The sequence below is a fragment of the Trematomus bernacchii genome, unplaced genomic scaffold, assembly GCF_902827165.1.
Source record: "Trematomus bernacchii unplaced genomic scaffold, fTreBer1.1, whole genome shotgun sequence".
Classification (NCBI taxonomy): Eukaryota; Metazoa; Chordata; class Actinopteri; order Perciformes; family Nototheniidae; genus Trematomus; species Trematomus bernacchii.
Window position 1 is genome coordinate 11296222 of NW_022987727.1, and position 22378 is coordinate 11318599.

The window sequence follows — 22378 nt, forward strand, 5'->3', positions numbered from 1 at the left end:
AATAAGCCTCTTGAAGCCGAAATGATTATCAAACACTGAATTAATATTCCCACAAAAACTAAACTTTTTCACCTGTTTTAAAGGAAACTAAGAAAATTAGAAAGATTAATGAGCTTTTAACAATTAACCTGGGACCAAAGGTTTCAGTCGTAAACTATTTAGATCGGACCTACAGTAGAAAAGGTCACAAAAAAATGAATACAATCACACTTGTTGCTCAGGACTTCTGTATACTCCAGTGGGCTGTTACAGAGAGACTTGGAGTACTAGACAACATGTTTCTCCCTTCCACTTATTATTGATTAATTATGATTGATTCTAAATAGGCTGTGTCTTCACATGCTTTCTCTTCCTCCACCTTTCTCCCCTCAGGGTGTTTGGTTTTGTAGCCAGGAAGCCAGGCAGTGTGGCAGAGAACGTGTGCCACCTGTTCGCAGAGATGGACCCGGAACAACCCGCCTCCGCCATCGTCAACTTCATCAACAAGGTCATGTTGTCTCAGCGCCGATAGAGGCAAGAAAGAGACGGAAGCCAGAGCAGATGGACAGTGGCATGGAGATGCATATATAAAGCTTGTTATGCACTGTAACGACTCAGTGAGAGTGTTTTCGGAGTCTGGGCCCTGACACCAACGCTCCTTGTCCATCAATTGGTGTAAAGACATTTGCATTACTCTGTCTGCTCCTAGAGGGCTGTTGACAATACAACACTACTTTTTATTTTTCTCATATAGTACGTGATCATTGGAGGAACTGTTGTGAATCAAACTAAGCCATGATGTAAAGTGTTACAGCTCCTCCAAGGACAAGGAGGCTTCAGAGAAAACTTCTACAACAGTGGATTTACAAGAACAAATTGAAATGTTCTGCGTCTAAGAGGGGCCTGTTTCATGAAGAGAGACTGAGGGGAAATTCAGCTATCTTGGGCCATAACTCAGGATTTCTGGCATCATGAAGCTAACCTACTCTTAACCAGGGTAGAACACCATGGTTACCTGGTAACAGAGTTCAGAGAATCAGATTTAAACCCATAGTCAGACCTCTTACACAAATTATAAAGTGTACTTTTCTGTGTGGCCGAGCGCTTCAAGTTTAAAAAAACATGTAAATCCGCAAACGGCTGGTAACGTCACTGTAGAAACTGGAAGAGAAGCTTGTTTTTGACAAAGGCCACAATAACCATTTGTCTGCAACAGGCGCATTTAGTCCCACAGTAGTAAAAGATGTAACCTATAATATTTGGACATAAGAATGAATATATTGCATTGATCATTTGTGTAATATCACAATTACCTTTTAGACATCTTTATTTGTATAAATGTCATATCAAAGGCCACATAATCTCACTTTTTCAGATTTTCTAACCAATCCAAAAAGTAGGGGGGGGGGGCTCGGTTTTAAAAGAGGTGATGTCACATGGTTTGGTGCACCAATCAGGATCAGAAACATCTGAATCTGGTAGACCAGATATTTTGGATTCTTAAACTTATCTTACACTTTTCTTCCTTAAATGTAGCTCTTCAATAGTGAGTTGCATTTAGAAATATTCATGAATGGATTCTAAGGTTCCAGGAGCTTTTTGTAGTGGTTGTTACAGCTTCATGATACCAGTGTTCCAGAGTTACCGACTACGTTTAACTCACTTTGTGAAACAGGCCCGTGGTTAAATACAACTTTTATCATGACTGAAGGAGCTTTAAAGGACACACACATCAGACTGTGGGAAGATATTACAAAGAGGACATTTCCTTGCACTGTTTTGGGGGTGAAAAGCCTGAACATGTTCAACCATTAAGACATAGGAACTTCCTTTAATAACAGAATATTCTGTTATAAAGTGACCAAAGCCCTGATAATGTTATTACACCTATATTTTGAGATTTGCAGGTATTGACATGTATGTACCGAGCAGTTACAGCCACTCTTGCCTTCATTATAACAGCTTTAATCATAACCGACAATCGCATACACTTACTACATCGGAGCGAGGAAGAGACATAGCTCTCTGATGAAAGTAAACATGAATGTGAGGTTTTTAAACTTTTAACGAGTGTGTGTGCGAGGTAGTGGCCTGTGTGTGTGTGCGGGGTAGTGGCCTGTGTGTGTGTGCGAGGTAGTGGCATGCATGTGTCGAGGGTATTTCGGGTAAGGTTTTCGTTAACGTCCATTTTTAAAGATATGTATGTGACATGGGGGAAACGCTAGATGAGGGAGGACGTAAAGTGTTCAAACGCACCGTTGCTGTGTTACCAAATTCAGTATAAAACAGAGCAGGCCGGTAAACACACACAAAGCAAAGCAGTGGCCTAAAGACAGACGTACTTAACCAAAGACAAAGCACTCTTGTATTAATAAGCTTTTTATCCTGCTATATTTTTGTACTTAAAGCTTCTTGTGTTTTTACTCTATGCATTTATTTTAGTGTGTTGCCTTGAAACGTAGAAAAACACTACTTGTATTACAGCGATAATATATTGTGGTCTGTTTTTTCTTGTTGATCTCTATATTATGTAGTAATATATTTTCACATGCAGCTATAGGACCGTGTATGAGATATAAAAAAAGGAAACGTGTTTGTTTATAAAGGACATTATGCTATTTTGTATGCCAAAAAATGAAGAATAGATTAAACAGAAATGATGTGGTACCTAAAGTGCTCTGTGTTCAGCGTTTGTTTTTTTGTGTGCATGTTTGTATCTTCCTCTCTATCTGTCTGCAGCTAGTCTTGTATACCACTGGACTGATCCACCTAAAAAACTAATTTCTACTATTCTGTTTGTGGTGTTTCAGAATTTTTGAAAAACTATTTCATTTACTTTTTTAATTAAATAACCGACAGCTGAATTCTCACTCCCCTTAACCAGCCTGTGATCAGAACTGCTTCAATAGCAAAATGCCACAAAACAAAACATTAGGGTAGTGGGTGAGAAACTAACATCGATACAAAAATCCATAAAAAAGGTTTGGTCTATTTTTGAATCAGACAATTTGCAGATTAATTCCATACCTCAATTTCATACCAATATACACATATTTTTGCAGGCAAACCTAGACGTTAGCATCTCAAGGGTTAGGGTTAGGGTAACGCTCCCTCAACAAAAAGCCAATGCCAACGATTTGTTCGGCAGGATAATCTTCACATATTAACACCACTTTGAGTATACTTGAAGCGTAAATCCACACAGCAGAAGTGAAAAGCTAAATTAAAAGGACTGCATCTTTGTCGCATGACTTCCTGTCACCACTGCTAAGCTAAAGGCGGCTAATGTTCAGCATGATGACCTTAAGCAGCCTCATTTAGCCACTTGTTAGCAACCACCGTTGTTAGACACATAGAAGCTTCAGAAATTCACCAGTGGGCAATTTATTGACTTATTTTGGGCCGTAGAATGTATGAAACTCTGGAGCTTTTGTTTACCACAGAAAAGATTTCCGACAACAAATCAAAACTCTTTTAAAAGACCATTGACTTTCAGATGAGGGAGCAAAATGCTAACTAATTTACGGGACTCATTCCTGTGCCTCTATTTATGAATAAGTTCCAATCCTGTGGGGAATTATGTACCTGCGCTTGCTGTCGGTGAGCGCGATGACCTGTGATGTCATCTTGAACTGGACTACCTTCTAATCTGTTGCCTTGGCGATGGCCTGGGGGGCCGGTGAGAGACTCTGTTTCCACGGAGTTCAGGTAGAGGACGTTACAGGCTGAGGGGAAGGACAGACAGAGAGGTGAGCATCATGAACACACCTCACAGGGTCCTGTTAGGAAGAGAGGGGTCACCTGCTCCTTGTTTCAGCAGGTCAGCAGCCGTGCTGATGTTATTCACCGGGAGAACCTCCGGAGCAATCATTTCAGATAAAAAGTGCATTTCCTGTCAAATGTATTTAGAGACAAAACAATTACCCAACTAAAAAAGCAAGAGATTATATGTTTTAGCTGCTCCTGCTTAAGATAAACCTTTATCTGGGATTTTGAGAGCGGAGGGAAAAGAGGCCAGGCTCTAGGATCTGCCATTTTCTCGATAAGGTATTCCTTTTATGCTATTACACAAAGAAAAGTAAGGAGCAGGACAGGTTTGGCTCTTTGCTAAAATAAGAAAGAGATTAAATGGTAGAAACATGGCATTTATAAAGTGCTTTCCATTCGTAGAAACCACTCAAAACACTTTATAACCCAGGCCAACAGTTACCCATTCACACACTGGTGGCAGAGGCTACCATACATGTGTGACCTGCTCATTCGGACACACACACACACACACAGTATGTCACCAAACTCCGAAAGACTGATTTTTTTGTTAGCATCATGTCATTAACTGCTATTCAAATAATTGATTAGAGCACCATTTCGATCATGCTTTCACTTGACAATGGCTATATTCATAACTTGAGATGAGTCATTGAGTTAAAAGCTGGATAGAAGAAAAAGGCCTTTTGTGTAATTTCCTCACAACTACCTCTTCAATTACTCTGTGACGGTGTTTAAATCTAAGCTCATTAGGACCAACAAATGATTATATATGTACAACCATCTATGTTGCTGTCAGTGAATTTCTTGCAAATTAATTGGCGATTTCTTATGAATGTTTTTAGCAAAAAAAAGAGACTCTGAAACAACAATTATTGGGCTTCATTATTAGTTTTATTTATTCAAACATCCCTTTAATAACTTTTAAGCATGACAATATACAGTAAACCGTTTTTGTTTTTTTAAACCCTGGTAAAATCAATCTCACATTTACAAACTGTCCCTTTGTAAAATAACAAATCTAAATTGTTTTAAGTTACTTTGATTCCATTTTAAAGTCAACCTCATGACAGAACAGATCCTGTAGCAGAAACAATTAGACAACATTTTGTGAGGTTTCAGCCAACAGCCATGAATAGTGATAATGTACTTCCTGATTGGAGGATGAGAAATGAGTCATACGACAGAGGAGTTGATCAAAACACGCAGATGAAGGGTAACGCAGAGGAAATAACCGTGTAGATCGATTACGGTCTGACCGAATGCAATTAAACTTAAAAATACACACACTTTCATTCATTAACGGTTTTCTGTTGCACATCTGGATTTTTAAGGCCATCTTTGAAAGGATACTGCATACAGATGTTCAACAGCACATCCTATATTCCTCAGTAGCTTAGCTAGGAGTGTAAATGATAAAAAATATTGTCCGTTACGGTCATTAACTCCAGAATATCCTAGTTTATAATAAGACGTAAGCGCTGAAATGCAAATGACAACAAATTCCAGAGATTTGTTTTTAAAGTAAGAGTCGTCTTACCAGTGTTTATAACTTAAGAGCAGCTGATAAAAGCTTTGTCAGGATCATCTTTTAAAACGTTAAAAAAACAAGGTGGAAAATAAAGTTGGCAGGTGAATAACAAAAAGTGTGGCGTTTATTGTTGTAATACCCATTTTGACCACAACAGGTCGAAGTGCACTACTAAAACATTGTGTCCCATTACTGTCATGTCTCTTTGACCAATCCTTCTATTGGCTAGAAATATATTTTTAATTGACGTTAAAGAAAAATAAATGCTTGCCGAAATTAATATTACAACACACGATCATTTTCACCAGTTTTAAGATTTAAAAGAAAACAGAATAGTGATTGTTGAAAAAAAAAATCTTCACCTGGAAAAACTACCTTTTCTCCACCCGTTTCACAAACAAGAAACACTTGAATCACCTGTTCTTTGATTACTGGATTTTTTCCCCCCCAACTCCATCTCAGGGCCTCCGTATTAGCTTCGGTAATAGCTTATACAAAACATGCAGCCTGAGAGCAGTTTCCTCTCTGTGACACTCCTCTGCCCTGAATCTAAAATCAGTATGCTTACACCTGCTGTGAAATAACATCTCAACTCCTTTAAAAACATCTGTGATATGTTAAATGCCATTTTCAGCTTCTGCATCAGTTCAATTAAACAGCAAAAGCAATATATTTAACAATATGTCCCAGTTTCGAGGTGCAAAAACATTCAATCATTAAGGTTTCCCTCCTGAGGTCGCACTAAATCCCAAACAGAAAACAGCAAGCCCCCTCCTGTACGCCTCAGCCATCAGTCCAACAGTGCAACATCACATTAATGCTACGCTGCAGAACGCTCCCATGTTACGACAGCACACAGCCACGCAGCGTTAATTAAAGCTAAATGCCTTTGTCAGCTTGGAATGTCTGCCATTCCCTTTGAAGAAAGAGCTCTCTGTCCTGCCTCTGAAACAGGGACAAAGAGTGCTCGACGTTCAGCTAGTCACTCCTCTATCAGCGTCTGAACATGTGACTCATTCCGTCAGCAAGTTTGAGAAGTCAACCTTTTCTTTAACTCGTATTGCATTGGGCAATGATCAGCCCTGTTAATGTGAGTACAAATCCATAGAAAGGGCAGGAAATATCCACGCCTAACAGGAATTCGCCTGTTGCCCGGCTACATGGTTAAATGGAACGAGTTATCAGCTGCTTATGCAACATAAATAGAGAGCACCATCTGATGGGGTCTGCTGCTGGTGTATGTCTGCATGAAGCATCCTGGAGTGTGCAGCGTCACCTCACAGCAGGGGGGCGCTGAGGGTGTGGCCGGAGGAGGGGTGCCTGTGCTTGGAGCGCGTGGTGTTGGAGCCGCAGTCGATGTAGCGGTACGCCTCCAGGCTGTTCTGGGACGTCCGCACCATGTATGAGGTTTTTACCGTGGTTCTGAAAACAAGCGGAACGATACAGAACTTAAAACCAATTTCTGTCATTACCACAATAAAACCAAAAGACCACATCATAAGGCGCTTTCACACCAAGTACTTTTCCAAGGAATAGTTCCCGGAACTTAGTTCCCCAGAACTTTTATTTCCTGGAACTATCTAGTAAATTGCGTTCACACCGGAATAAGTCCCTGAGGGAGCCACTGACGTCACTTCTTCTTCTTCTGCTTTGGGTTTACTGGCAGGCCGCAAACAACTTCATGGCGTATACTGCCACCCGAAGTCCCCGGCCGGAAGCCTTCCGAGTAAATCGCCAGAACGCAGACACCTCCTCATCTCCACCACTCCCATGTTTTTTTTTGTGTTGCCATAAGTTAGTCTCTCTCCGTTGGTGCGCTGGGCTAATGTTAATGCTAATGCGAGCAAAGAAAATGGCGGCTTCACAAAAACCTTTCAGAGTATTACGGGGCGTGGTTTGCAATCCGCCCAGCCAATCAGAAATTGGAACCTTTTTCTCCCCAGGAAAGTCCCTGCTCTCTAGCAGGCATTGAAAAGGGGGGAAAGGTTCGCAAAAAAAAGTTCTAGTTAAAGATCTTTTTGGTGTGAACGCAAAATCGGAACTATTCCTGGGAAAAGTACTCCGGTGTGAAAGCACCTATATTTACTTTTCTATAACTTTCATTAATGTGGACCTATCATGCTATATTTGAATAATATATTGTAGGGCCATACCTATATAAAACATGTCTGTGAAGTTTTTTTTTCAAAATACCAAACAGATCATGCATTTTAGCCATGCCTCATTTCGCTCTATTTTCCAGCCCTGTTTTTGCAAGGGCTGATTCTGTGAGAAGTCTTCTTCGCTGCTTTTGTGGCAGACTACAGCGCCACTTACAGGCCTGGCATATGTACTACAGTGTCTCCAGCGCTTTCGAGCGGCAATGGCCGTGGCCCAACCCCCCATTCCCCTGATAGGTGGAGAGTTGCCCATATAGGCGGAGCTCCCTGTTTCTGACGTCAGAACAATTTCAAATCTGTATCAGCTCCGTTGCAGCCCCGTTTTTAGAGATTTGGATATGGAGGAAAAGAGAGAGGGTGTGTTTTCTGACACTTGGTGAGTTCCCTGACGCACCGGGGACACATTCATGTATAAAAGACGTACAAAAGTGCATTTTGCATGATAGGTCCCATTAGCCGTGTTCACACCGGAGTACTTTTCCCCGTACTTTTCGCGTTTAGTTCCGTTAGTACCCCTTATGTCTCGTTCACACCAAAAAGAATACTTAGTGCCGGGAACTTTTACCCCCATTTTTAGTGCCTGCTGAGAGGTGGTACTTTCCTGGGGGAAAAAAGTGCCCCAGTTCTGATTGGCTGGGCGAATTGCAAACCACGCCCCGTAAAACTCTGAAATGTTTTGTAGAGCCGCCATTTTATTATCCTCGCATTAGCATTAGCATTCGCCCAGCGCACAAACGCAGAGAGACTAACTTATGGCAACACAAAAGAAAACATGGGAGCGGTGGAGATGAGGAGGTGTCGGCGTTCTGGCGATTTACTCGGAAGGCTTCAGTAGAAGCTGCTGGGAGTCCCAGCAGCTTCTACTGAAGTCAGTCCCCAACTCCGGGGACTTCCGGCCGGGGACTTCGGGTGGCAGTATACGCCGTGAAGTGGTTTGCGGCCTGCCAGTAAACCCAAAGCAGAAGAAGACGAAGTGACGTCAGCGGCTCATTTGCGTAATCTTCCCTCAGGGAACTTATTCCAGTGTGAACGCGATCTGTACTAAGTGCCCTGGGGTAATAAGTGTCGGGGCACTAATGGCGCGTTTCCACTACACGGCCTCGCTCGGCCCCGCTCGGTATGGCTGGGCCTCGTTAGGACTGGCTCACTTTATGGCGCATTTCCATTACAGTTTAGGAACTGGGGCAGTATCTATAGTAACGCAGTGTAGGCGGAGCCGTGATGTGATCTTCAGAGGACCCCAGAAAAACAACACAGCCGTTAGCTGTTAGCACTCAGAGCTCACAGCTCCTCATATATGTTCAGAAACTAGACAAAAGTTAAACAAGTACACACCACAGACTGCCTGTGTCATGGTGAATACAGTCGCTGCTTTATTTATGTCTGTATAGGCCGTTGTTGTGAGTGTGGACGGTCGGAGCATATACTGCGTTAGCTTAGCCAATCTCCATTTAGAACACACGCATTTTAAAAGGTTTTTCGCCTGCCGTCTGTCTGCAGACTTGTCAAAGCATTAATTCATGGTTTTTACTAACCGGTATCAGTATGTTGTTACTTCGGCATCATTTTGAAACGTGTATTACAATTAAATCACGGTCAAATATGTCCATCTTGTTGTAGTTGTTGCCCCCTTGCCAGCGACGCTCTCTCTAGTTTAGCATACTCAGCCCGACTCAGCCTCGTTGTCTCTGGCCCTAGAACCACGATTTTATGAGGCCAGAAAAACTGTGAATTAGGACCCGCCGGCCGGTACTAGGCCAAGTGGAAACGCAACCAAAGACGGGCCGCTGACGTCACAGCCCTCTTAAACCGGGCTGCGCGCTGTAGTGGAAACGCGCCATTAGTGCCGGCACTAAGTACGGCAAAGTACTTGGTGTGAACGCGGCTCTTTAAATGACTGAGAAAATACTGAGTAATGAGCCTTTTATTTATTTTAAATCATTTTCATAATGTTTACATATGTTATCAATTATATTACCGCTGAAGAATGGTTATTTTTGTAAGTACAATGTGCACATTTTACTTTTACTTTCTTTATTTTAATATTCATTCTTTTTTTATTATTATTAAATGGAGCTAAAATAGAACTTTAACTTCTTATATTTACATTCTTATTTAACTTCCTGTATTGTATATTGTATATATTTGTATTATATATTTGTATTCTACTATTTTTTTGTATGTAATATTAATATGTTTACATTTAAATCTTCATTCTATTTTATGATTAAATGCACATTCTTACTTTAACTTCTTATCGTTATATTATTATTTTTATTTTCTAAAATGGAACAACTGACACAAAACCCAATTTCCCTCGGTGTATATCAAACATTCTGATAAACCTCCTCACAGCGCTGCCACAGTCCAATGTTGATTGAAATGTCCACGTTAAAGATGAGGCTAAGTCGGGCACAGCCCTAGAAAGGATGCTTGTTTATTCTCTAAAGCAAGACCCGTGATGTCCCTCCTTGAGGAAGTGGCCTGTGTGGTGACAGCGTCTCAGTGTGACATAACACGACACAAGTGACAGCTGGCTGTTGGCTGATAAGAAAATGTATGATGGTGCAAAAGTGGAAAATAACTAACAGTTACTCAAGTGTTTCATTTGGACAATTCTGACAGAAGTACTTTCCTATTGGACTGTTTGCTGCTACACTCCACTTCAAAAAGGTTCTTTAACACCGCTGCATTTCTCTGACAGATGTAGTTACTTTTTTTCTTATTGTTTTTATTTAGAACTGAGCCATAACGTTTTGTTTTCTCATAACAATGGAAAAACTGTATCGTTGATTGATTTAGTTTTTCATGTTTCAATGTTCCAAAAAAATACTATTGTGTAGGTAAATTAGATATAAAAATGATGAACCTTATACAGTTTTTAAATATACTGTACTTTTATTTTGATGCTGATTGTACTATATTTACTACATATTGGAGTATTTGTACATTTGTAAGTTCAGAGGGCAACATCTCAGTACTTGTGAGTTTGAAAGGTGAAGAGGAACTTACTGCATAGAAACAACAATGTTGTGGACTTTTATGCTGGGCATGGTACAGAAGGCGCTGAAAAAAAAAAACACAACAGAAAATATTTAAACTGGAATAAATAAAAATCACATTTAATTCCACTCATTGTCTCTTTGTGTCATTTAATGAAAAAAATGAAGGTTAAAGGGGCACTCATACTTTAAATTGTCAGGTCGATGAAAAGTAGATCAGACAGACTTACTAGACGTAGGGGGCGCTGCTCCCGATCTCCACACTGACGGTGTAGTTCACCTGCAGGACACAGACACAAACAGATCAACAGGCTGTGGTCTGGAGCTGATAAGTAACTTCAGTGTTTATCAGTGAGATAAAGGAGAAAGACAATATACACACAGCTAGACGTTTCAAAGGGAATGTGTGGTAAAAAAACAACAAGGTATCACAGCTAAAGTGCAACATCAAAACTATAACATGAGAATAATGATGGACAAATGATGAATCCCTCCTTTATCGTAATGTCAGTCAAAATAATCAGTTATTGTTCCAAATCGTGTAGCCATCTTCTGACTATCTGAAACATGCATTTCAGAACAAAACAATACATATTATTTTTGCTTTACTCAACAAATAGGAGGAGTAGTTAAAAACCAAGAAAATGTGAATGTTTTGGTCATACATATTGGATTCTTGTAAATGTACCACTTTAATTATGGGTAGGAAAATATATCATTATTATATCAATATCCAGACTAGATAGTGTCGAAGATTTTGGATATCTTAATAACGCACGAGTGTCTTTACCTGGTTTTAAAGGCTGGAAGTTGATGTCATTTTCTTTATTTACCCGACTGTTCTAGCTATATTTCAATTTGTCTTCCCTATTTAGCCATTGTCTCCACATAAATGTTGATTATTTATCAAAGTTGTGTAAATATTTCTGTGAAAGTACCGACGGTCAACCCTAAAAAATCTTTGCTATATTGATATTTAACACATTGTACATGATAGGCAATGGGACGGGACAGCTCTAAACAGTGGACCAATCACCACAGAGCCGGCCAGCTAACCAATCAGAGCAGACTGGGCTCTGGTTTCAGACAGAGGGGGAAAAGAGGTTCTGCAACACAGGCAGTATGAGAAAAATAAAGAGCTTTTTGAACATTAAAGCATGGAAACATATCACAGTAGAGACACTAAATACAACTTTGAACCTGAAAAGGAGTTTAATAGGGCCCCTTTAAAGGTCCCATGTCATGGCCATTTCTACTGATCGTAATTCCATTGTTGAGGTACACTAGAATAGATTTACATTGTTCAATGTTCCAAACTCACATTGGTTTCTCATACAGCATCTCTGTATAGTATGTGTATTCACTCTCTGTCCTACACGCCTTGTTGGAGCTCCTGCACCCCCCTCCCTGTGAGCCCACTGTGCTCTGATTGGTCAGCTCGCCCACTCTGTTCTGATGAGTCCACCACCGTTACAGCGGAACATCAGTGATTATGTGTTACAATGGCGTTTGTTAGCAACCAGAAAATGACACCAGTAATAACAAACAGATGAGAATGCTGCGTGGGGTCTGGGTGCCGTGTTGGCGGGACGTTGCGGGGCTCGCTGCTCCGCCCTTTGGGGCTCGAGGAGCGGACAGTGTGAGCTGGATTACTGGTGTCGTTTCCTGGTTGCTGCGTGGGGTCTGCGAGACAGCGCGGAGCTCAGCCTGAGCACACACACACTCACAGCCAGGCTGTGAGTGTGTGTGTGTGTGGGGAGATCCGCAGCTGAGAAAAGATAAGGCTGAGTGAGTGTGAGTGTGAGTGTGAGTGTGAGTGTGTGTGTGTGTGTGTGCGGAGCTCCGCGGATTGGTCCATTTGGACCAATTGGTCCATTTGGTTGTCGTTACGTCACAGTGACCAGGAAGAAAAAAATGGAAAAAGAGAAATCTCCAACGAGGCGTTCTGGGGCAGCATAGAAAGGTATTTTCTGTGTTAGAGTTTTACTCGCTACAGGGTATACTTTGAGGGTTTGTGACTCTGCAGACCGTTTACATGCAGAAAAAGCTACATAACACACAAGGGGACGGGTAATAACTGGAAAAGCATGACATGGGACCTTTAATACGACATCATAAGGCACGTTCACACCGGAGTACTTTTCCCACAATAGTTCATCAGAACTACGATATATTTGCGTTCACACCAAAAAGCCCCAGGAACTAAAGTAGTTCAAATTAGTTCATCTGACCCGCTTTTCAGTCCCTGCTAGAGAGCAGGGACTGTCGTGGGAGAAAATAGTTAATACGTCTGATTGGCTGTGCGGAATGCAAACCACGCCCGTTTTACTCTGAATTTTCTTTTGTAAGCGGCCATTGTATTTGCTCGCTTCGGCCAGCGCACCCGAAGAGATTACTTTTGTGAAAGCAGTTATTACAGCAACACTAAATAAATCATCGGAGCGGTGGAGTGATGAGGATGGTCGGCGCTTCTGGCGATTTACTCGGAGGACGCGAAGCGCCGCATTCAGAAGCTTCTACTGAATGCAGTTTCCGTGGCTCAGCAAAGTTAGCAGACCTGGCAAAGTCATGTCGGGACGACTACGAAGGTAAAATAAAATACAGGCACTGCACTGTTTTAATCTGCACAATACTGGTCTTAGATGTACTTTTATTTGCTCAGTAGATCGAGCTAGCCATGCTAGAACTTGCTATCATAGGTCCAAGCTGGCTAACAACATCTAGCTAGCTAGCTAGCTATTCTCAGCCGTAACCGCTATGAACACGTTTTGACTTGTGATTAAGTGTGCAATGTTCTGTAATTTGCTTCACTAACTCATGGCACTAATCGTGTGTTTCAGGCGAGGTGTTTCTCTCTGGATTAGAAACTAGTTTTCCCCTCCGGGATAAAACGATAATATAACTTTAGCAATTAGCATGCTAGCTGGACATAATGCTACCTCTAACAATACATTGTAGTTGCTATAATTTCAAGTCATTTGCAACATTCATTCTACATGTTAATGGTAAAAGCTTAAACAGTTGATTACCTGCATGCCACAAAGACTGATGTTCTAATATTTTTGCACATTTAAGGAGAAATGTAATTGAAATTCTATTTATTTTTCCTTTTTTTTTTTATTGATTGTTATAATTGTACTCAGCCATGTTATGTTAGATGTCAATCCACTTACGCTGTAACTACTCTGGCCTTGAAAGAAGGTTACACATCTAACTGATGTCCACTAATCCCTATATAACAAAGTTCAAGCATACATTAAGCACAAAACAATAAATAAGGGCACTTTGATATTTATTTTTTATTTGATATTATTTGATCCTATCTTATCTTCTACTTTACACCTGCATTTTGCACACTGTCCCTGCCTGCACCATGTCCAATGTTGTCTCTGTTGACAACCTACTAGGCGATTAAACTGATCTTGTATCTTGCTTATTTCTCCTTAGGAAAGCGGGCACGGGATGACAGCTTCCTTGACACCATCATGGCGATGGACTGCCGTGCCATGGTCAGCAAGGAGAATGAGGACCTGCGTGCCAAGGAGATGCACGACGAACGGCTGCTGCATTCACACAAGGTCCAGGAATCGGACGACCAGCTGCTCATGGTGATGCAGCGCCATGCTGACTCGGCGGCGCGCCAGGTGGAGGTGTCGGTGCGCCAGGTGGAGCAACAAAATACCTTTCAGGCTGGGCTTCTGGCAGTGCAAAGCAAGCTGATTAAATCCAGCAGGCCTTCAATAAAAAAAATGAAGAAAAACTTGTCGTCGTTGATAAACTGTACAATGACTTGTTGGGAGGCGTGTGGTGCAGTGGTCTGGTGCGTTGGTGTTCGGATCAGGGGAGCACAGGTTCAAACCCCACTGCAGTCAGCATGTCGTTGTGTCCCTGGGCAAGACACTTTACCCCAAATTGCCTACACCTGGGACAGTTAATTTTGTATTATATATATATATATATATATATATATATATATATATATATATATATATATATATATATATATATGCCACTGTTATTAATACTGACACTTCACTTTGCACTAAGGTGTGTCTGCTGCTGAGCCTATCTATTGTTATATATATATATATATATATATATATATAATATATATATATAATATATGTGTTGATACTACTGACACTTTATTTGATATTGAAAATGTTAACTTCTATTTACATACATACGACACACCTGGGACAACGTGATGCTGTTATTGATATTGTCTTGAGTGTGCAATAAAAGAGAACCTACATGGCGATTAAACGGAGCCTGTATCTTACATTTTTCATTACATTTCATGTAACTAAGCTTGCTTATTTCTCCTCTGACACTTTATATTTACAGTGACCTGTGTAGCATGATACATCACATGTAAGTGATTATTCTGATACCATCATGTTTCATCGGTTATAAACTGGCGAAGCTTTATTTATTGTGGCTTTCAAAAAGATAATTTCATTGTATTTCAAAATGGCGTCCAACACAAGCACTATTTATTTATAGAAAGAGAAATGGTTAAGTTTGTTATTACCAGTGTTGTGAGTGCAATATTTTTAATGAATTATAGTAAGGGAACATCTTAGGAGTTAGTGTAGTGAGTTTCAGAGCAGTGTAATAATTATTTGACCTAAAACTAAATGTTTTTATGAACATGACATGGGGATTTGCTAACTTTTGATTTCCCCCATTTTACACGACACAAATGGAGGCCACTATGGGCCACAACTAACACGTAGGTTTCTGTAGGGTTCATGGCAGACGGATGCAGTTGTTCTCAGGAGGATATATAATAAAGGTGTGTTAGCTGCTGAGCCTATTTATGGCGCGTTTCCACTACAGCGCGCAGCCCGGTTTAAGAGGGCTGTGACGTCAGCGGCCCGTCTTTGGTTGCGTTTCCACTTGGCCTAGTACCGGCCGGCGGGTCCTAATTCACAGTTTTTCTGGCCTCATAAAATCGCGGGTCTAGGGCCAGAGACAACGAGGCTGAGTCGGGCTGAGTATGCTAAACTAGAGAGAGCATCGCTGGCAAGGGGGCTACAACTACAACAAGATGGACATATTTGACCGTGATTTAATTGTAATACACGTTTCAAAATGATGCCGAAGTAACAACATACTGATACTGGTTAGTAAAAACCATGAATTAATGCTTTGGCAAGTTTGCAGACAGACGGCAGGCGAAAAACCTTTTAAAATGCTTGTTTTCTAAATGGAGATTGGTTAAGCTAACGCAGTATATGCTCCGACCGTCCACACTCACAACAACGGCCTATACAGACATAAATAAAGCAGCGACTGTATTCACCATGACACAGGCAGTCTGTGGTTTGTACTTGTTTAACTTTTGTCTAGTTTCTGAACATATATGAGGAGCTGTGAGCTCTGAGTGCTAACAGCTAACGGCTGTGTTGTTTTTTCTGGGGTTCTCTGAAGATCACGTCACGGCTCCGCCTACACTGCGTTACTATAGATACTGCCCCAGTTCCTAAACTGTAATGGAAATGCGCCATAAAGTGAGCCAGTCCTAACGAGGCCCAGCCATACCGAGCGGGGCCGAGCGAGGCCGTGTAGTGGAAACGCGCCATTAGTGTGCATACGACACACCTGGCACAGTTTATTCATTTCACACGTAGCGTAGCGCGTGCATGTCGTCGTCCAATCCTTTTGTCAATCCTTCTTAACCGCCTTCGCTTCCGAATCAGCATTGCTATTGCATTTGACTGGTCGACGATCTGTATTTGTGTTTGCTTAAATAACTCAGACGAAGCTCATGTCTGAGGTCGGAAGGTAAACAGACGCCTCATTTACAGCAAGTGGGCGCGGGAGGTTTTTCTTCTTCTTTTTCTCTCGGTTTTTTGGCGGATTGCAACTTTAAGGTGCATACCGCCACCTACTGTACTCTCCGTGAAGTTGTTTGCGGCCTGCCAGTAAACCCAAAGCAAAAGAAGAAGAAGTGACGTCAGCGGTTCATTTGCCTAATCCACCCCCAGGAACTCATTTTGGTGTGAACGCGATCTGCTTTAGTTCATCAGAACTAAAGGAGCTCTCATGAACTAAAGTTCTCATGAACTATTGTGGGGAAAGTACTTGGTGTGAACGCGCCTATAGTCAACAATGTGGAGGAAGGCCGTGACTACAAGGAAAACACTTGTCAGTACGATCCATTGATTTATTTTGGCCAGAAAGAGTAATATAGGATAACGTTAGCCTTCTTCTTTCTGTTCAAAGTCAGTAATAGAGTTTTTCTTCTTGCACTATTGAATAAAGTAATGCTGCCTTTTGCAGGAGAGTTATGTAATAGTGCTGTGTATTTCAAACAGGCACACCCTCAGCATGCTTTACAGTGATAACAGCTTTGTTTGCATGCTGAACTTTGTACCATCAGGAAGCAGTGTCTCAACCAACCACTGGTGTTGATTGTGCACACAAAAGGCCTTACCTAAAACCTAAACCCCTTCTGTAACTAACACTAACTGATGAGGTGTGTGTACCTGTCTCTGGCTGAGCGGCAGGATGGTGGTGACGTTGTTCAGCTGCTGGTTTCCGATCACCATCTTCATGTAGAGGACCTGGCAGCTCACACTCTGCACCAGCACCGAGAAGAAGTTCGGGTTGCTCAGGTTCAGAGTGCTCTGTGGAAAAGGAAGTTAATAAATATTAAAAAATAAAGAAGGAGAAAATTAGACCATATCATAAATCCCCACAAAAGTCAAATCAAGTTGAATGTTGTTTTGACAGGAAAAATACATCCAATTTGCACATCTTAGAGAATGCAAATGATAAGCATTTTATGTTTAATAAGGTGTATTAGGTACACCAACCTGACATGGGTTTATAATATTATGTCCAATTCATTCATATAAACTAGGGGGTTAAAAACAGAAAAATCTCTCTGTGTTATTTAATACAGTTTAACAAAACCATAAATATCATCCTCAAAAACACATTTAAATTGAAAAAGAACACGTCTGAACACAAACATTTCACTACTGAAACCCAGACAGGCAAGTCATGGAAAAACATTCAATTGACTTGGTTTGATCTGAATTGTTTCCTGTCCTGTGTATATCTAAAAATAAGTGTAACTTGTACTAGAGCTTCGCTACTTAATCCTCAAGGACTAAAGATATTCATGTTTTCTTCCAGGGGAGTTTTAGTGCCTCCATTCTAAAAACACAAGGTACATACATTGAGTTTTAGCATAAGACGCTATATTACTGTCTTTCCTTTGTCTATAAAAGTATTCTAATCTGAGCATGTCATGTGAGAACCTCCATGAGGGTGAAATGAACTGCAGGCCGGTTGTATTAGACAGTATGCTGCATGTATGAGAGAAAACCTACCGTCATGTTCATTAGGACTTTATCTTGGAAGTGGTCGAAGCGTACGGACACAGAGTGTATCCCATCATCCACCACGATCACAGAGCGAGGGAAGAGGAAGAAGGCCACCAGGGAGGAAGCAAGGAGGCACAACACCACTGACAGGACCACATACAGCTTCCTACAACACCAACACAATGATGTTATCTCAAAGCTTGAACACACCAGGATGAAAATGTTTGTAATGCAAAAACATACATTCGAATTGACTGACATAATTAAATTAACAGCTGGGAAACATAAAAACATGATTTTTCATACGTTCTTTGGGGTTGTAGCCTTTGGTCGCTGTATGGGATCAGTGCAACCAGTTCATTCACTTGATCTATAAAGTAAGAGATAAAGGGTCATGTAACATATTGACAACTGTTGGTCTCAAATCATAGTATTGAATAGGGTAGCACAATTTGGAAAAAATATCTTATTGCGATTATTTTTGACTGAAATTGCAATGGATTCGCAATTTTGGATGGAATAAACACATTTGAAACATTACTCATCATTGAAAAATGTATACAAATTAGTAGCGAGTTGTTTTTTAGCACGACCTGAATCAAACAACATTTTGTATTAAGTCTGTAGAATAGCAAATATTGAAGTTGATACATTGTGCAGCCCTAGGTAAACACAAAGTCTCGCGAGGACAGCCTCTCCCTTACATTGAAAATAATAAATGCTAAAAGTTCCTTTTAGATTATTTAAGTGTCATCAAATGACATTGCTTTGGGCTCTTAAATACCAGTTTAAATGACATGAGCAGTGTAAACTTTGTAAGATGAACCACAGACCATTAATAGACATGTCTGCCCAGTGCTTACCGCACATAAAATAACTGCAACTAAATATGTTCAACACTTTTAAGACTAAAATTGGATATTAATTGTGCAATAATTCTGACGTAAGGCACCTACGTATAAGCATAATTCCAAGCTATCTTCAGTGATGTATAACGTTGTTTCTACTCACCTGAGGGTATCCGCCCGGTGCCTTGGCATGTCGGGCACGTTATGCTGTCCCTGCCTGTGAACTCAACGTAGGGGAACTGAGCTATGTCCTCGCGCCGCACGAGCCCGTCCAGAGAGTCGTTATCGGAGTTGTTGTCCTCTCCCTGCCGCGCGGAGCTCTGCCTCTCCGGGAGGAGCGACAGGCTGCTCTCGCTGCGAGACCACTTAGCCCCCATGGCGGATTAACTAGAGTTTCCCATCGACTTGCGGTCTGCAGGTGGATGAGAACAAGCCATAAAGCCATAAAGCCATAAAGCCATAAAATATGCAAGGAAACTGACGCAGGAGCGTTATGTCAGCTGTGGTTTGCGGATAATGCCCCTGTGTCCGCCGGTAATAACCGAGAGTATATCCATTAACCAGAATCAGCTGACAGTCAAAATGTAAAGTTAGCAGAATGCAATGTTGTCCAGGCGTGGCGTAGCTAGCATGCTAACTAATGGTCCTGTTCTACAGGTATGCTGTAAGCTCCCAGTGCCTGTAGCCACCTGCAGCGTCAGTTGGCTTATTTGTACAAACTGTACTTACCTTTTAGACCGAAAAGTTCAACTTTGCCATCCCAAAGTCTGCTTTACACCATGGTTTAACTTTACAGCAGTGCGCACTCACTGCTTTCTGTCAAACAAAAGTGTACGTTCATGTTTTGTTGCCTTCACGTGCCCTGCGTAGCGTACGTTCTTCTTCCATCAACGGCAGCTGTATTTCTGGATCAACTATTTCCTTAATTTGCATTCTAGTGGTTAGTATAGCTTAAATTGCGTTATATCATCTTTATGGAAGAAACACAATTAAATGCAATATGTCAGGCATGCAAGTTTGGCTTTTTATCCAGTTGTTGAAGAGTTGCAAATAATTACTTTACCAGTAGTTTCTAATATAACATTTATTGTCAGTTCTTACGAGTGAGCACAAGCCACACATCATAATTCCGCCATAATTTCACATGTTTATTTACTCTGTAGTATTTTCTTAAATTCTTTATAAAGGCACAAGAACGAGGTTTAATTTTCCCGACACTGAAAGGGTAGCGTTGAACGCACCCGCCAAGTTCCTGTCTGCTTACTGCTGCCCTCTACTGGTGTGGATGCGCGTAACGCCACAACACCTAGTTTAGGAACATTGGTAATACACTTTATATATACAGTCTATGGTAATACATATACTTTACATGGTAATAATAACAAAACATTGGAGTTTATTTTTTAATATTTGAAGTTTGTTCATGAGTAACAGGTTAATTAGAATGTATCTCAATTGCTGGAAGTGCAGCATCAGTTAGTCTGTCCTGCAAGCCTCTTCTTCAGCTCCTCATTCTCTCTTTGCAGCACTTTATTCTAAAAAAACAAACAAAGATAAGAATGAGGAACAATTGGAAACTGGTCAAAATGCACCCCTGAACCTTAAAAACATTAAACATTTGTAGGAACTGGTTACTATTTTTGATAAGTAATTGAACTACATTATGCATTATGACAGACAAAAAGTGAAACACCAGCTTTGATATAAATATAAAATTCAACATAAAACGTACCTTATGTCTGAGGGCCTCCACTATCAGGTCTCTCCCTCCCCTGATGCTCTCCTCCTTTTTTGAGGCTCTGAATGCATCCCCAATGACTGAGACCAGCACGTGAGACTGAAGAATGTAAAGTAAATTAATGATCTGCTCAAATAACAACAACAAACCACCATGTCATAGGAGTGATGTTCTGGGGACACTCACAAACGCCTGGCTCTGGAACAGGTAGCAGTGGTTGGTGTCTGCTGCAGGGTGTCGAGCCACAAATCCAAACACTTTGGGCGAAGATGGTAGGACGGCACAGAAGGAAATAGTGGACAGAGGACACGAGTACAGCAGAAACTGAGGGTAGGGAAGACAGGAAGAATAAAGATGACAATTCAAGGCCAATAAAGCAAGTGAAAACATGTTATGCACATGGGTGGAATATGAAACATAGGGCCCTCGAGCACAGACATGCAACAAGATTCCACCTCCTCTCCTACATGAGACTTGTTGAGCCTTTTATTTTTATGTGATTATTGTGTCTTTTTAGTAAAGTATTATACATATTTGTATTCATTTTTAGTCTCTGTGCACTTAAGTCCCCTTCAGAACTTCATCTATACCGATGCACCCTTGTTCTGGTATAATAATTGAAATACTTTTGTCCCTCACCTTGGTTTTGTTTTCCAATATGTCAATCCCACTGAGCGAAAGGAAGAGATGGACCTTGCTCTTCCTCGCTGCCTTCTCTGAGGAGAATTGATCTGGAGTCTGGGGAAGAGAGGGGATGAGTACATGTCATGTTTAGTCAACACGTTTATATAGAGATAGTGGATACTAGAGGTGGGAGAAGTACTCAGATTTGATACTGGACTAAAAGTAGAAGTACCAGAGTGTATGAATACTCTGTTACTCTGTTAAATTAACTAAAGTTATGAAATCAATGTTGATTAAAAGTACACCATTTACCTCTGAATGGTAGTACAAAATAGCATCAAATGGAAATACTCAAGTAAAAAGTATCTCAGAATTGTACTTAAGTATAGCAAATATAACAAAGTCTATGTGATATTAACCAATAGTGTTTTGTGGTGTGGGCGGTATCTTTCTCCTTTTTCATCTGTTAATGACTACATACTTTGTCAGTCTTTGTAAGCTGTTTTGGTGTATATGTAATATAACTGCTCTGATAACACATGCAAAACCCAATACAAAAAGTTAAAAGAAAAAGAAAAAGGCTTAAAAAATAAGCGTTAAAAAAATGTAGAGCGGTAGTTTCTGACCTTTAGGCTCTGAGCAGCCTCAGACAGGATCTCTAGTCCATCAGAGCGGACCACCTCAACCCGGCCAAGAAACTACGGTTTCAAAAATAAAATAAAACGTAAACAAAGAAAAAATGGTTGAATATCAAATGAATGTCACATTATGAAAAGCTGCTGTACATACAGTACAGTATATATCACAAGTCGATGACAAACTAAGCCACATTCAGAATAAGTAAATACAAATATCAGCATTTACCTTTACTGGAAAGGAGATCTCATTATCTTCCTCCGTGTCACTCATTTTAACCCGTCTGGTGCCAAACTAAACCCTGCAGGCTGACGTTAAAATAGACATTTTAAGGTATAATGTGTTCTAATGATTGATACAATTCTGTAAATTAATCTTACCTGAGTGTAAATACAACGTATCCAGAGTAAACCGTCGTTCCTATTGCATTACAGACGGACGGGTGTAAAGTCTGTTGGAGTTAATGAGCAACTGTCAAGTGTTCCTTATTGCTCTTTATCAGATATCAGAGTGCCTGGAAATGTCATAAATACATCTGGTGACTGGCAAACATTTAAAATGACCAAAAATTAACGGCATGTTCAGAAGTTATTAAGACGTTGTTTGGACTTTTTGGATGTTATTTCCTGATGCTTTACGTTTCTTACACTTTTCATGCATGAAAGCCATGTTACAACACAATATACTGCATGTACCTTGTGTTACCTTGTGTTGCAGAGTGCAAAAATGAAACGGGCCCTATTATGCTTTTTG

At 40.7% G+C, this 22378-nt stretch overlaps 3 protein-coding genes across 10 annotated transcripts in view; 1 reads left to right on the forward strand and 2 right to left on the reverse strand.

The window, feature by feature from the left end:
* Positions 1–2655, forward strand: part of tns2a (tensin 2a) — a 67340-nt gene extending 64685 nt beyond the window's left edge. For all 8 annotated transcript variants that reach the window (XM_034145270.1, XM_034145275.1, XM_034145273.1 and 5 more), the window contains one exon: positions 373–2655. In XM_034145270.1, coding sequence (XP_034001161.1) covers positions 373–511 — 139 coding nt within the window. In that variant the 3' untranslated portion in view covers positions 512–2655. The remainder of the gene's footprint in view (positions 1–372) is intronic.
* Positions 2656–4619: 1964 nt separating this feature from the next.
* tmem106c (transmembrane protein 106C) lies at positions 4620–19479 on the reverse strand. The gene is made up of 8 exons (XM_034145279.1): positions 19357–19479; positions 18791–19039; positions 18086–18149; positions 17786–17945; positions 16934–17074; positions 10670–10719; positions 10450–10503; positions 4620–6700 (listed from the first exon to the last, which is right to left on the reverse strand). The coding sequence occupies exons 2-8, from the start codon at positions 19002–19004 to the stop codon at positions 6556–6558; spliced, it is 828 nt and encodes a 275-aa protein (XP_034001170.1). The 5' UTR covers positions 19005–19039; positions 19357–19479; the 3' UTR covers positions 4620–6555.
* Positions 19480–19710: 231 nt separating this feature from the next.
* LOC117494432 (PTB domain-containing engulfment adapter protein 1-like) lies at positions 19711–22074 on the reverse strand. Its single transcript, XM_034145350.1, has 7 exons — positions 22006–22074; positions 21854–21933; positions 21616–21687; positions 21005–21103; positions 20552–20689; positions 20360–20464; positions 19711–20162 (listed from the first exon to the last, which is right to left on the reverse strand). The coding sequence occupies exons 2-7, from the start codon at positions 21896–21898 to the stop codon at positions 20100–20102; spliced, it is 522 nt and encodes a 173-aa protein (XP_034001241.1). The 5' UTR covers positions 21899–21933; positions 22006–22074; the 3' UTR covers positions 19711–20099.
* Positions 22075–22378: the final 304 nt, after the last annotated feature.